Consider the following 16,525-nt stretch of genomic DNA (forward strand, 5'->3'; position numbering starts at 1 on the left):
TCTGGTGTGGGGCTCCTCCATGGGCTGCAGATGGATCTCTGCTCCCCCATGGACCTCCATGGGCTGCAGGGGGACAGCTGCATCACCATGGGCTGCACCATGGGCAGGCTGCAGGGGAATCTCAGCTCTGGCACCTGGAGCGCCTCCTGCTTCTCTGACTTTGGTGTCTGCAGAGTTGTCCCTCTTACTTACTCTCACTTCTCTCTGGCCACAATTACTTCTGCACAATGACTCGTTTGGGTTTTTCTCCTTTTTAGATATGTTATCACAGATGTATTACCACTGTCACTGAGTGGCTCGACCTTGGCCAGCAGCAGGTCTGGCAGCTTCTCACAGAAGCCACCCCATAGCCTCCCTGCCATCAAAACTCTGCCACACAAACCCAATGCATTTCCTTAACTGATCAGATCAAAGAAGGTTAGGCTCTTCAACAGTATGGATGCAATATTGTTCATTTCTATAATCACTGAAGCCTAGCACAAATGAAATTACAATAACCTCTAAATGAAAGGCAGGTCTATTTGATTAGGTTGCACAGCACTTCTGCATTACTCGTAATTGTTCAGAGTAACTATAGAATGTCATTAGAAGTATCGGTTTACATGGTTAAGGAGCAACTATGCAGAACATTGCCACTTTCTGTCATTATCTAAGTACCACAATGAAAACTGTTAATTTTGCCTAGAAATAATGCAGTTAATAAGAATATTTATTTACAGGTAAAACCAGATCCTTTCCTAACGCTCAGTGCACTTTGATTTCCTCTATTTGTGAGTCTCAGGAGGTAGTTAGGCATTTGTGTATTCATGATTGGAAAGTAATATCTTAAGGACTACCTACTATAGGCCAATATGTTGGCAATAAGTTAAAAACAAAACAAAAAACAAACAAACAAACAAACAAAAAGAAAACGGGGTGTAGGAGTAGAAGAACCTTCATATTTACAAGAAAACAAGGTTTAAGAATAACGTTCCTTCTGAATTAATCTTAAATGATTAACCAGTCATAGCATGATAACTGCATCACATATACACCTGTAAAAGCTACAGATTCTAACCAAGGAATTATCTTGAAGATGATCAACATTTGGAGGCGTTTGCCCTATCTAGAAATATATACACAAAAGTAGTTTAATGTTGAATTATTTTTATTATTGACTCTTTTAGACTGTAAGGGCAAACTGCGAGTGTCTTTTATTTTTATTTTATTAATCTGTTTTTGAGACATGCTAAACAAAAGTATTTTTGAAAGTAATGGAACCTCATCTGTTAAAATTTCTTTCCAAGATATTTTCCATAGTAAAATTTCACATTTGAAATGTGTGTGGCAGCTCCAATTTGATGAACTGGTCTTACTAAATTCTTCTGGATTTGAGTATCTTATCTTACAAAAAAATCATCAGCTGTTGTTTTTCTGAGATTCAGAAATTATGTGCTATCCTGGACTTAACTTCACTAGCTCAAAACCAGGCATCTAGCTGACCTTCTCAGAGTTCTGAGGTTCTTGTATGATGAGGCCTGAAGTGTGACCTAGAGACTTGCAGGTTTGAAGCTGATTTACATGCATGCTTGACAACCAGGACAATTTCCAGTTGATTGTTCATCACTAATTTATGGCTGTAGTCTGAGTATCTAAGAATAATTAATTAAGAAGAAATCTTTCTTTAAAAATGTCTAAAAGATAGAGAAACTGGTACAGAAAATTGTAACAATGATTACACTGATTATTTGCTATTATTGATTTTCTAGGCATGCCTGTGAAAAATAACATAGCAGCTTTACGCCAGTCTCCGGGACAGAACGGCACTAGCTTTCATGGCTGCATCCGTAATCTGTATATCAACAGTGAACTTCAGGACTTCAGAAATGTGCCACTGCAAGTGGGAATTCTGCCAGGTTGTGAGCCTTGTCATAAAAAAGTTTGTGTGCATGGAACATGCCATGCTACCAGCCAGTCAGGCTTTTCCTGTGAGTGCGAAGGAGGATGGACTGGACCCCTCTGTGATCAACAAACTAACGACCCGTGTCTTGGAAATAAGTATGTCTTCCCTCAAGACAGAACAGTAGTATATTATGCATATAAGTCTCCTATTATGTGTATTTTTTTTCATAAACGTTCACATTTGCAAAAGCAAAATAGCCGGGGCATGTAAAAATGAAAACAGCATTCCAGTTATAGTTTATTCTTTCCATAAACCTAATGAGGAAAAGTTCCCAGTTTAGGGAATCAGTTTTACCTAAAACGTGGGAGGTGCTCTTACCTACTTCTGTATGGTCTGCTTCTGTAATGAGTTACACTCATGACCCTTGGTACAAAAATCATTTAGAAGAAGTTGCAAAGGGAAACAATTCTATTTGCTTACTTATAATTGTATAGAATGAAGAAATAATATTATTATTGTTATTAATAATATTAATATTCTCTACTCTGTTTAAAAAATTTGATATGACATATCTAATATTTTATATTTTCATAGTACCCCAGGTTTTAGCAGGAAAATAGATTTTGATCTTTATGGTAAACTTTTGTTTAAGTCCTTGTGTGCTAATTCTATTTGCTAATTCTAGTTTGGACATTTTATATATGTCTATAGACAAGTTCATGTATATAAATTTGTAGAGAGAGAAAAAGATAGATATATATGTGTATGACAGTATTGATATTTATGCATATACATCTTTTAAATTTACTGTAGAGACAGATTCAATTTTTTAGTTCATGGATACCCAGCACAAGAAGATCAGAAACTTCGGAAGTTCAGAGTTCTTCAGGATTTATTGACCTTGGGCAACAAGACATCATTCTGTCTGTCCTTACCACTGTCCCCACTACAGCTTGGCAAACAACTTTTTGGATTTTGGCTTTGGTTGGGGTTTAATTTAGAGTCTTTTGGCTGCTGGTTTTTTCAGTGCTCTGGCCTATGTAAGTTTTTACGAACTAAGGACCAGTGGCTTGAGTTTGCTAAGAGATTCTAATAAGATGGTTTTCAAGTCCCATTTAAAAGGATGTTTCACATCATGTGTGGAGAGTCTGATGCTTTAAAGCTTTATACAGCAGTTAGCGTGCTTTACAATGCTGTTAGCATTGTTTACATTGGTTGTAGACTTTCAGTATCATTAAGTTTTGAACTCTTCCCAGAGCTAGAACAGTGAATTTTTGAAACATATCATTATAGAATTTCATTGTTTATAGATCTCTTTCTTACTCTGTCCTCTTTCACAGTAACTTCAATGAAAGGGAGTCACAGCAGGTTAAAAAATACAAATGCAACTTTTATCATATCCATTTTATACTTCAGGAGTGAAAAATAACCTCAAACTGTACTATAAGAAAAGCAGAGAATTTCTTTAAACTATCCATGAAATATTAGATTCTTCAGAGGTTCTTATAACTGTGCACATCAGCACCCAAACTGACTGCTTTTTTGCAACAAATTACAAAGATATCAGTATCAGATACAGGTAGTATCAAAGGTAGAATTAAGTGAGCATAGCATTAATATTTTGTTTGCTCTCAGAGGTATTGGTTTTGTTTAAGCTGTATACAGTGCTATGAGCTTTTAAGAGAGAAAGCCAAACCAAAATTGTGTATTTTGAGTGAAGGTGGGCTTTGTTGTTCTTTAGTTCCTGGGGATTTTGATTCTGTATTTTTTGATTCATCTTTAAATTGTGTCTATTGAATAGATACCTGTGATCTCTGTTTCAAAAATATAGGTTATCTTTTAGAGATCCCTGCACATCACGAAAAGGCTTAAGACTTAGATTTATTTTACCTAACTCCAGGTGCTTGAATTCAAAACATAGTGACCAAAATTTTTTCTCTAGTCAATAAAGGAATAAACACATTTCAAAAGAGTAAATTAGATTTCAATTTGTCTAATCACCCCCTGGATAAGTTTATTTCTGTCCATGACTGTGTATGGAGCTTATGGCAATTATACATCTAACTGGAGTGCCTGATAGAGGTACCTAAAATTAGATGAGATGAAATTGTGCCCAAGAGTTTGCACTTAGCTTGATGTTCCTTTCAGTACAGTCTGAAGATGAAATTTAGAGCTTCAAAGAGCAGGTGGAAACAAAAGTATGAGAGCTGGCATTAGCTAAGATTTAATCATCTTCTAAGGCAAGCAAAACTTTGCCAAAGATCCTGGCACAGATTGCTTTGATATTTAAAGTAGCCTGTATAGAATATGACATAATGTCAGTGTCACCTGAGTAACTTCATAGATCAGATGTCCTAAAAGCAGATGTTTTGTAAATGGTGAACAGATCAAATGCTGAACATAATGAAAACTAAACAAAAGCTATCTGCTCTGTGATACTGTCTAAGCCTTCAATTTTGAATTTCTTAATAAGTCTTGGAATATCAGACTTCAACCACAGAAACAATTTGTAATTTTTGTAGGGAACACAGTTCCTTCAAAATACAGACCAATAGGAAAGCTGGAGGTGCTTAAGATATCAGTTTTATTTTTACAATTTTTAATCCCAAACTGGTTATGTGAATGGAGGCTATGTGTTGTGCTTTCCGTTTAAATATCCTGTGATGAAACTGAGTCCACACACTCTTTTTTCCTCTGAAGTTAAACTGTGCCTAAAGCACTTGCACAGAATTAGAGGTACAGATGGAGAATAGTAATGGAGACTTCACTGATGAGTGGAACTTGTTGATCTTTATAAAATGAAACTATTGTCAATAGTTAATGCAAGTTTTTCAGAGTTGAAAAGTATTGTGCACTTTTCAATTTTACCAAATCTCTTATTTACTGAAGGAGTAGAGAACAAAGAAAAAAGTTTTCAGGAATACAGAATATGTTAGCTAAAAAATTTCAAAATGAGATGTTACTCAGAATTCTTCTTTTACTGTGACATGCAATTTTAGATTAATTTTTGCCATCTTCAAATTGAAACAAATTATTTTATTTTAGATCAAATAGGATTTTTATTTCTTTTATTTTTTTAATCTAAAACTTCTCATTTAAATCTAAAACTTCTCGTTTTAATCTAAAACTTCTCCTTAGAGAGGAGAAACATCGGGAAAGGTGACTGTGGTCTTGAGTATCACGATTGCATTCCTCCCAACACTTCACTGTGGTGAAGATTCCCAGGTGTTTCCCTGGGAAGCAATATGTAGATAGAAAACTTGTCTGTCAATGCAACAGTTAAAGAGAATAGCATTATATCTAGGAAGAAAGTTATTGACCCTGTACTACCAAAGAAACAAAGGAAAGTGATTTCATTCCAAGTCATTGGTGATGTTTTCAGAAGATGAAATCCCCTAATGTTCAGCTTACACCTAGGAATAGGCAACTAAACATCCTCCTTTTGGGAACCACCACCTCACTCTCAAAGAGAAATAAGACCAGCTGTGCATTCCCATATTACTGTATGTCAGAACTTAGCAGATGCAGCTTAACTCACAATATTTTTTTGTCTAACAAGATTCGATGCTGCCACAAATGTTTACTAAAGCTTGACTGAGAGATTACCTAGTGTAATCACCCTGGGTGAGACTTGATAATATGAGACCTTATCTAGTGTGGGCTTCTGCATGAGAACTAGATGAGTGCTGTTGTCTTGCAGTGAAGCAAACACCTGCCTCATACATTTTAAGACGCTGCTATTGGCAGCTGGCAATGCAGACTAATATATTTGAAGGAGAAGCACATGTTCAGCTTTGAAACTGCCACTGCTTGGGTCAGAAAAGTTTCTGTTAGGAAGTACCTGACCTGTCCTTGTGCTGGGAGCCCCAAACTTCATGATTGACAATTTGGGCTTTCTTTTAAATGATACATGAACCAGAATTTCAGGTGAGTATCATTTTTCTGTGGCTTGATTTTGCTATGTTCTTCTCAAAAGCATGCTGAAAATCTAGGTAGACAAGAAATGTTGTTTTCAGTAACTGTGACCTGTAAAAGTCTTCCATAACACATCTACAGTGGCTATTTTCTGGTGAGAGTTTTGTACTGCAGCTTGTTTTGTGTAAACCTGCATACCAATTAAACCACTTCACTGCATCTCACTGAAAAAGTCCATTAGAAACAAAAGCAATTTCTTCTGAGTACAGTCCAAAGTATTTGTAGTTAATGTTGCTTAGCCTGAACTTTGATGAATAATTTATTTTTATTCTCTTGGGCTTGTTTCCCCTGTAGATGTGTGCATGGTACCTGCTTGCCGATCAATGCATTTTCATACAGTTGTAAATGCCTGCAGGGACATGGGGGAGTCCTCTGTGATGAAGAGGAAATGCTGTTTAACCCCTGCCAATCCATCAGGTGTAAACATGGCAAATGTAGGCTTTCAGGACTTGGGAAACCATATTGCGAATGCGGCAGCGGATACACGGGGGACAGCTGTGATAAAGGTAAAAAAAAATAAGTAATGTTGTTGTGGTGGTCTTAGAAAATAGCTTTTTTTTTATTAAAACATGAACAGCCAAACACATGAACAGTCAAAAACATGACCAGATTTTTTTTTCCTCAACACACATATTTGTTGCTTTTTTTTTTTCTACCATAAGACTTTATCTTGGTGAGAGAAAGATCAAACCTTTCCCATGAATTTGTTTACATTTTGAGGATTTTTTCATCAAATGTTTTGCTGTGAAAACATTTTTTTTGCCTTTATTCAGAAGCACATTTTTACTATATTTAACTATTACCTTTTACCTGCTGTATCTTTCTGTATTTATTGTTCCTCTACCTTCTGCAACTGAGAAGCCAAATCCAATGATTCTGCTCCTAGTTTTATCACAAACTCTACTTTTGACCTCTCAGCTTCAACTGATTTATCACAGCGAATTATGCAGGTGAGATGGATGAAAACAGGATGACTTTTCCCCCTACCTTTTTCTTTTTCCTTTGTCTATCAAAGCTCTCCCTCTCCCTCTCTTTCCCTTACCCCAGATGGCATTTATTTTGTATTGTACATAGATGTGAATAGAACAGAAGAATATAGTTGTAGAACTTCTAACAGATGTCTCATTTTTAGCAGGCTTTATACCTCAGTAATTTATGAAGTTAGTGGAATGTAACTTATATTAAATAAGAGTTTGAATAATATTAAACTCCAGGTCTAATAAATTAAATTGCATGCTCTCTGAAACATTTCCCTATGGTAAACAGAACCAGCTGCAAGCAATGTAGGAACAGAAGATGTGTATTTTTATAAAAGAGGAAAAGATTTAGGCTTCCAATTTTCTTGTCATTGTAATAGCTTCGTATTTATGGTTTACATATACATAATATAAGCTTTACTGAAAACAGGAGGTATAGGGAATAAAAAACCAGCATTAATCAAATTACGTTTGGTAGAACCACTAGTTTCCAACACACAGTCTGAGTCAAACTTTAAATATCAATCCCAAATGCAAATAGTAACACAGCATCTTCCTTAGCAATGTCAACCTTTCTTTCACCTATGTCTCAAAAGCATATCTCTTATTTTAAGTGTTGTTTTCTACAGAAATCTCTTGTCGAGGGGAACGAGTCCGAGATTACTACCAAAAGCAGCAAGGATATGCTGCGTGCCAGACGACCAAGAAGGTATCGAGACTAGAATGTAAAGGAGGATGTTCAACCGGGCAGTGCTGTGGACCACTAAGGAGCAAGAGACGGAAATACTCTTTTGAATGCACTGACGGGTCATCGTTTGTGGACGAGGTTGAAAAAGTGGTGAAGTGTGGCTGTACAAATTGTCCCTCCTAAGTGTCCCTGTCACACTTGTCTTTTGAAAATGTTGTATACTTATTGACTGTGTCGGACTAATTAATGCTTCATAGTGGAAATATTTGAAATATATTGTAAAATACAGAACAGACTTATTTTTATTATGAGAATAAAGACTTTTTCTTCACTGAAAAAAAAGATTCAAGTGCTTGAACTGAGACTTCTCATACCCAAGAGGACCTTTGAAGAAAAAAAAAGACCTGGTAACATTGCAACAGAGATGGGAAATTTTAACTGCTTTTAACATGGATTCTTCTTTATAACATGCTGAAGATACACTGACACTATACACATGTGACTTTCAACTTAACAGCTCAGAGATGAAAAATTGACCAGAACACAAGGCTTGTTTTTTCACTTCCGTATCAGTATATTTTATTGTCTTGACAGACCATACCAATCACTTACCTATGGATGAGGAAGCATTATAAGAGAAAAGAATCAGATTATATAGAAATAACAATTGAAACACATTTTGTCTTTGGAATTATTAAGCATCTTGAAAAGATGGTGTCCCACTTAATGAATGGGAAATAGGAGATACAAGAATATACTATAATCCTGAAATCTCCTGATGATGTATACTTTTATGTCAGCATGTTAGCAAAAGAAGCAGAAAAAAAAGTGTTTATCTTCCCTTTTCCAGTATTAATTTTTTGTAATATAAATGTTTTGGGGATGATAAAATAGATTATTGATGGATAAATTAGTAATAATATGGATTTCTGGTTTTATGAGTTCTAAACAACTCTATACAGTATTCAGTTTCATTGAGAAATATTTATTGTATCAAAGTACATTGTACTTAACCCTTTTAGGCCATCCCTTTTACTGTTTTTCAATGCTTTAATATATATTAATTTATATTTGTCCCAGTATTTTTGTAATTTTTTTTAAAGGACTTAAAAATCAGGATTTTTTGCAATAGAACTAACGTAGCATGTCGTCTTGGGGTAAATGTTTTCAGTCTGTTTTCTCCTTTCCATTCCCTTTTACTTTTCCTTAGAATCTGACCAATTGGTGTCACTGAATTGAAAGTGGTGACAATCTGCGGATTCACATACAGCAGATATTCAGGCACCTTCCAAGAACCCGTAATGTATGACTTTACACTAGATGGCAATTGTAGAGAAGTTAATTTTCCCTATATACAGTACTTACAGAAAATAAGATGGCGTGTAGAAAATGACATTAGAAGATAGATCTTTATAAATTAATATTCCCATGGAACTCTTTACCTTTTTTATAAAAAAAGAAAAAAAGGCTGTGCTATCAAGAACTGTGACTTTCCCCAAATAATAAAACTACTTTACTGCCCTAATGTTCCCCATGTTAACATGTTGCTGCTAAATTATAATGTAGAATTGGTAATCAGTAGTGGGTTGTGTTCTTCTTTCAGTAAAATCCAGGGTACCCTGTAAAAAATGCAGATGTTTTTTCAATTTTATTTTATTATTTTTTTTACAAAAAAGTTAGATGTACATGTGTAATGCAGTGTGCTTTGTCATATTTGGACTGATATCAGTAATGCTACTGATGTTTGTAAATTAAACAGATATTTACTTCATTTACAGCTCTTATTTGTATTCTTCTGAGAAGTTTAAATTGTTTAGCAGCCTTTAATTAAACATCTGTTGCAAAGAATATTTGGTAAAAGACAGAATAAAACCCAACCTTAGATCCCATGTATTCAGTACTTAAAATCTGAAGAAGGAATTATCTTGCGATTATTACACCTAAAGGCAGTGACATCTGAAAGTGCCTGTGCATTATGAAATCAGATGAACTTATACCAAAATTGAGAAAAGACTTGAAGTACACTTCAGGAAAAGGCAAACTGAGTCTATCCTAATACTTTAATGGTTATAAAAATGGCAATTTGACAGTTATTCTAGGAAGTAATTTGATTCTTCAGAAGGATTCATTATCTCTAGTCTTTGACTAATTATTTTAAATTTGAGCAATTGGATGGGATGATACTTAACCAATGAAAAAGCCTTTGGCATGAGACCTTCTTTGCAGCTTCTATGACTGCTAAATAGTCTGCTGTAAGTAGGGGTGGCTTTGAGGAGAAAAGAGACATTTTTGCCTAACAGTCCTTATATAGCATTCTTGGATATGGAAAGATCTCTTGAAGCTCAAAGTCCTGTACCAAGTATCCCTGTGCCAATGGAGTTGGATTGCTTTCTGTCCTCATACTGACGGAGAAAAAGGAACTTTGCAGTGGTATTCAAGCAAATACTAGCAGCTGCTGGTGATCCTGATGCCAGCAAGAGAAGGACATTTTGTGGTCCCTAAGAAGAAAAAAAAAACCCTTTGGAATAAAACAAACAGACAAAAAAACCCTGCAACAAACAAATGAAAAAAACTCACACAAAAAAACCCACCCAAAACCCCAAAACCAAACCCAGCTTAGGCACCCAGCCATGTGAAGGAATACAAGGCACTCATATCAAACAGTGATTCAGCTCACGTTAGAACCTGAGCAGCTCTGCATTCTCACCACTGAAAGTCCTTAAGCATTGACAAAGTGTGCCACTGTGCATGCCAAGAGATAACTTCCTCAGTGGCATGGGTCACCCTGACACCTTTCTAATAGCTAAATCAAGCTTCTTGTAGTATTGCTATAACAGGCTGCTTCGTACCTCTATTCCCCAAAAGGGAGATAGGGAAGGGAATCTGAGGGAACTGTAGCTTTAGGTGTAGCTAACACAGTGGAGAATTTAGTTCATTGTGGAGCACTCCAGACACATAGGTTTTCATTCAAAAATATAAGTCAGGGGGCTTTTAGCACAGTGTTTAGAAATTAGGTATTTCTCCTTGTGTCTGCTACCTGCCCTAGGAATCACTTTCATACAGTTTGCTTTTAATGTACTGAATAAAATGCATAAACTGCATTGGGTCTGAAGGATATGACTCAGTACAGTGACCAAGTCCTCACTTCAGGTCAACACTGCATACAATTCAAATACTTTTTTCATTAGAAACCATGAAAAATAAAACTTGCAGATTCCATCATTTTCTGCCAGTATTCTTAAAAGCTGTAAAAAAGAGAAAGGACATGAATACTGTTTAATTTGTACTGGCTCATGCACAGCTCTTACTGTCATCTCACAGATGACAAAATTGTGAAAGATCATGGAAAAAAAGACCATACTTGAATAAAAGAGTAACAAAAGTCATTGTTCTTTTGTTACTGTTGAAAGTCAATTCAGAACAGGAAATATCACACATGGAAGCAGATTCTGCAGTCTGTATTAAAGTTTCTGGGGTAGACGGATATTCGAGGGATAGAAATACTGTTTTAAGAAAACCAACGGTGAGCTATTAGCAAGCTTTGAGGGATACAGTTTATTTTCTAAGCTCGATTGTGATAACAATTTTGTCTTCAGAATACTTTTTATTGCCATATGGGGATACCACGAGCCTTAGTATTACAAGAATCGTTATCTGATGATGCTCTATGTAGGTGCCACAACCAGTATGATACCCATGTGATGTTAGGAAGGCATTTGCCTGGAAAGACACGCATGCAGAGGTTTTACAAATGACAACAAATCTGGCAGACCTGATAATCCACAGTGTACTTGCAGGGATAGTAGCAAGGCACTGGAGTAAGTGGATTGTCACCATGCTAGTTTTGATGAGGTGGGTGATGACTAAGAGATGAGGGGGAGAGTGGTACATTTTGGAAAGGAGCTTGCTGTTAAGAAGAAAATGCCCAGAAGTTCTGGCAAAGTGTCAAGAGTCTTGGGGGCTGTTTGCAATAAAGCTCTATTTTGGGAGCTTTATCTGTTGTTGCTTGAAACTTACGTGTTTAAAAGAAATCTCTTTACAGTTCTGAAAATTGCATGCTTGATCTTTCTATCTTGAGTTTAACCCTATTGTTTAACAGAAAGTTTATCTTTTCAAATCAATTCAAAATTCCATCTTTTGGTTCCTTTTCTTCTCCTTCAGAAGCAAGTGTTATTCTGCAGTAGCTCATTAGGAATGCAAGTGTCTGTGCTTCAGCTATCCCACCTTACTGTGGAGAGCCTGGCACGTAATTTCAGTTCCCATAAAGTGCAATTCACCAGCTGAGCCATTCAGGATTCTTGGCTTTTAGAAGAAATATCTATAGACTGAGCTGGTATCCAATCTATTTAAGATTCCTGGAGTGGAAATCAAAAATTCATTGGTACTTGTGACTATGTAGGGGCTGTCAGGAATACAGTAAAACTGAAGTGTTTGCCTGCATGCCTGGAGAGCCTGGCTCATCCTGGAGAGCCGACTCTTTCACTGTGTTTTTTATGTATTGTGTTCCTGGGAGACTGGGAAGTCGTGCTCATCCTTTCTGAAATATTTGAGAGTAGAGGGATTTTGTGTCCTTTTGCAAATAAATTGTCTAGGCTGGAAATCATAGGCCTCTTTGGCCCTCAGCCAGGTTAAACTGTGTATGTATACCTTAACATCAGCCATCATCTTGGACACCAACAGATCCCGATGTTTAAAAAAGTGAATAAATCTTGCTCTCAATTTAATAAAACACAGATGGGAAAAGCAAACCAAACAGAGAGTTAACAGCTCTATTCACTAGTCTCCTGGGCTCCATGTGATTAAATCAGAGTTGGGAGGGTATGTTCTTGCTGCTGCTGTTCTGGCCAGTGTCCGTAGGGGTGATGGCCAGCAAAGGAGAAGTATTCTGTCAGAGCTGTATGTCATTTGTCAAGCTGAGAAAAAACAGTCATCTCACTGAACAGCAAGACTTTTGGCTATCCACAGTCCCTACAAATATGCTCCAGCTCTACAGCATGACACCCATGCTGCAGGAATTTTGCTCAGCCATGGGAACAGACTTTAAAACTGCCTCCCAGATCCACAACTTTATTTGAGAATGTTGATCTTAGTAATGCTTTTGGGTCTTTACAACTCCATCCTTTTATTTCATTCCAGATTAGAGGTAAACTCCTTTAGTTCTAAACATCAAGCCTTAGTACTCTCAATCATTGATCTCTACTAGATACAGGAAATTAAGACTTAGGGTTTTTTGTTCCTTTTTTAGGTATTCATTAACATTTGTAGAGGGATCAGAAGACCTGCCTTAAAGAAGAAGAAAGAAGAAGAGACAGGTCATACATCCAGCTACATACATCCAGCTACATACATACATCCAGAAATAAAACATTTTCATGGCCTTTATAATTCAGAAAATGTTACTTTCTATGGAACAGTCTCACATCTATAGATTGATATAAACTTACTTATTTTATGGATTTATAGACTTAGACTAGGGGAATTGCTATCTGGTTTTGTCTGCTACTACTTTTATTTTTAAAAAAATTCCTTTTAGGATACTTTCCATGTAACAGGAGACAATGAAATACAGAATTAATGTGCCTGAGTTACTTACTCTGTCATTAAGGTTCCTTAAAATGATCCAGTAGCCTTTTTACAGGACATTTTTCTTCTTTCTCATAGTTTTTTCACATTCTAGGCTTCAGTCTGTTGTTTCTGTGAAACTTTGTCCACTTTGTTTAATTTCCAGAACAGATTTAATCCTTCCAAAGAGAGGGAAAGGATACCTTCTTTTTTCTGCAGCTGTGCCTAAAATCTCTCACAGAACATCTTTAGAAGTATGTTTTCTTTCATAGTCCTCGGAGAATAGGCTAACTTGAGCTGTTTTTACTGCAAACTTTTTTTCTTTTGCTTCTGATTAGCTTTATTTATTTAATCACATTTCTGTGTTTCTGCTACAGTTAGAGCAATAAGACTAGTACCATCTGACCTGTGCTTTAGAAGTTGCTTGCTGTTTTGAAATAGCAAGTTTAAAGACTTTGAGGTTTGCCTGTTCTCTCTCCTTTTTTCTTTTTTTTTTGTTTTGTTTTGTTTTGTTTTGTTTTTCATTGGATCTCCTTCCCTAACAGTTCATCCATTTTTGTGTAGTTTTATGTTTATTTTGTATAGGAAAGGTAAGAACATAAGACAATATCAACAGTAAATAAAACTGACCACAGAAAACACATGGATCTACACAGATAGCTGAATATCCACAGCAAGACCATGTGACACAGCACATACTCCTTTGCAGAAAAAGGTTCACTATTACCCTAAATAAAAAATAATAATAAAAAAATTAACACCCCCCCCCCCCAAACCTAATTAGAAACTTTGAAAAGCAGCCTAAATGTGAGCAGTAAAAGGTTTGTTAAGTCCCAATTCATCAAAACATTGCTCATCATCCATTATCACAAATGAAAGACCAGCCTTTGGCATTCATGCCTTCCCTCCTGCTCCAGGCACTCCAGACACTACTTGCTTTCCCCCTTTCTCACACACCCAGCTCCAGACCTGACTGTGCCTGCCATTCCCACAGCCTTCCCAGACGACACTTCTTCCTTCCCTTCCCAGTAAGTTACAGCAATCACCTTCCTGCATTTGTCTTCCCTAAGATAACTTGAGGCACCTAGTCAGGGCAAAACATCATGCTGGTGATGGAAAGAACACTCTCCAGCTAATTAACATTTCAGCATTTAAGAATCAAGTATTACTTATTAAACTGTTACAGAAAAGTGCTTGTACCAATCAGCAGGAATTGTGGCTGTCAAAACATTTAAGTAATAAACCTCCCATTCTGTGTGTGACATGGAGAATGACGCCTCTTCATTTTCATTCTGAAAAGCAAGTGTAACTGGGTTAATTGAAAGGAAGGATAGAGAGACCTAGCACTCACTGAAAATCTGCTCACCAATCACATGCAAAAGCTACACACAAATAGCAGTTTGTCTGTTTTGTTTGGTTTTTTATGAAGACAACAAAGAATAAACAATAAATAGGTAAGGTATGCATGCCTGGGAAATAAGAATTCTAAAAGGAACCTGCTCTGGCTGCATCAAAATGCTTGGCAGTGAATACACAAGGGAATTATCTGCTGCAATTGCTTGTGGGTAACAAATACAGCTGTATATTTTCAAACTTTAGTAGAAAGGACACTTACAGCCCCAAAAGTACTGACCAACCACTCAAGTCATCCTACTGTTACTTCATGCTGACATGAAAGAACTATTTGGAAATAAGTTCTTTTAGCAGAAGCAATCACAGTCCATTTGAATTTCACACGGTAATGAACAGGCTTGTAAAATGCAGAAAAACAATGGTATTAGGCCAGAGAGAAGAAAATATTAAAGATTTAAGACATGTAGGTCCAGATTCACTGTAGGCTCAAGGTGCTTCATGCTGTTTCAGTGATGCGAAGCAGCTGTAAACTCAACTTAGTTGGCCTGGAGCCACTACAAATTCTATCTGCCAGAAAAAGGAGATTTCAGTGCACCAAACCTGGGTTTGGAACTGCAATCTGTCCTCCAGCCTACTGGCTGAAGAGTCATCATTTGTGTTACTTTGGGAAAACCTTTGTGCCCCTCTCTTTCAGTTCTGCCCCTCTTCCCCATATAAGCAATGCCAATGATCTGTGGGAAAGGAGCTTGCTTTTCAGTGCTGCTCCCGAAACTCCAGAGCAGGGAAGAGAATTGGCAATTCCTCTTTAGCAACAGCAATCAAAAATGAAAGACAAGAGGCATGTAACAAAAAAAAAACAAAATTAAGTGAGGACCGTTGTAGTAAAACTCCTTCTAGTGAAGTCATTTCTTTAATACTCACTCTTAAAGACTCACTTAATTGTGGCTCCATAAGAAAGCATTATGGAAAACAGATTCTTCTTGTAAAATCTTTACTGTGTGTGTATATATATACACAGATATATAAGGGTGGAAAGTGCATACTTTTTTTGGTCTGTTTTTCAGGATGTGTTCAGGTTTTTTGGTTCCCCAAAGCAGCTCTGAACAACAGCAGGTACAATTAAGAATTCAAGGTAGCTGGCAGCAAGGAGGTTTGACCTAATCTATCTTGACTTTGCACTCTATGCATTTAAATGCAGCATGTCTGTGTGGAACACACCGTAGTTCACTGGGGTACAGCACATCTATTTTAGTCACACGCGTACACTGAAATGGCTGTGTGCACATGGAGATCACTTCTTTTTTTTCTGTTTTTTAGCCAAATTAGGGGATCAAAGCTATGTAAAACCTTTTGTAATGAAACTTGAAGCCACAGGTAATGAAAACAGATAGTTTTTCCTTCTGATCTAAAGTCTTTCCTGTTTTCAAGCATTACTATAAACCTACATCTCAGTCCAGTCTGTAACTTGGTCCAGCTTGCATTTGCGAACAGTTTGATGAATCTAGGATGATTTACAGCTTGAGGTAGAAAGAAAACAAACAACAGAATTTAAAGTTTGGCCTGCTTTAGGCTCAAAATTTAGCATAACCTCCTACTGACTCCTTTTGAATTTTTGTATCTTTTCAAATCCCAGAAGGAAAGCACCCCACTGAATTGTAAATCCAGCACAAAAAAGATACTGCAGTGGTAAATGTAAAAGTAAGCTTCTCAAACATTCTTCCCTTTTCTGGGAAATTTCCATTTAGACTTATGTGAAGAATTTGTACAGAGGAAAGACTGAGGAAAATATTTCCTTCTTAGTACTGAGAGCTGAATGTACTCCTCTTTGTTCAGAAGTCAAGAAGTTTATCTATCAAAGAGCACTTTATTCATGCTACCCACAAACTTGTTCATTCTCTTTTAATTCAGCTTAAAAGAAAGATGACAAACATCAGCGGGGAGCTGTTTAGCTAAAGGAAGTGTAACATTCACAAAAATCAATATAGATTTGCAAAGAGCATGGCTTGAGTTTAGCAATGAAAAGAATGTGACTTATAGAAGCTCTAAAGGTTCCTATTTCCTATCTACTTTTAAGTCTAGAGAGTTTAG

At 36.6% G+C, this 16,525-nt stretch overlaps 1 protein-coding gene across 11 annotated transcripts in view; it reads left to right on the forward strand.

Annotated features, from left to right (window-relative positions):
- SLIT2 (slit guidance ligand 2) overlaps positions 1-9,293 on the forward strand; it is a 264,559-nt gene extending 255,266 nt beyond the window's left edge. For 8 of the 11 annotated variants that reach the window (XM_032685974.1, XM_032685973.1, XM_032685977.1 and 5 more), the window contains 3 exons: positions 1,749-2,037; positions 6,152-6,363; positions 7,464-9,293. In XM_032685974.1, the coding sequence (XP_032541865.1) occupies positions 1,749-2,037; positions 6,152-6,363; positions 7,464-7,705 (743 nt within the window). In that variant the 3' untranslated portion in view covers positions 7,706-9,293. Of the gene's footprint in view, positions 1-1,748; positions 2,038-6,151; positions 6,364-6,718; positions 6,808-7,463 lie in introns of all 11 variants that reach the window. The other 3 variants (XM_032685983.1, XM_032685981.1, XM_032685984.1) reach the window with 3 other exon arrangements.
- The last annotated feature ends 7,232 nt before the right edge of the window (positions 9,294-16,525 follow it).

The sequence above is a fragment of the Chiroxiphia lanceolata genome, chromosome 4 (genome assembly GCF_009829145.1).
Source record: "Chiroxiphia lanceolata isolate bChiLan1 chromosome 4, bChiLan1.pri, whole genome shotgun sequence".
NCBI classification, from domain to species: domain Eukaryota; kingdom Metazoa; phylum Chordata; class Aves; order Passeriformes; family Pipridae; genus Chiroxiphia; species Chiroxiphia lanceolata.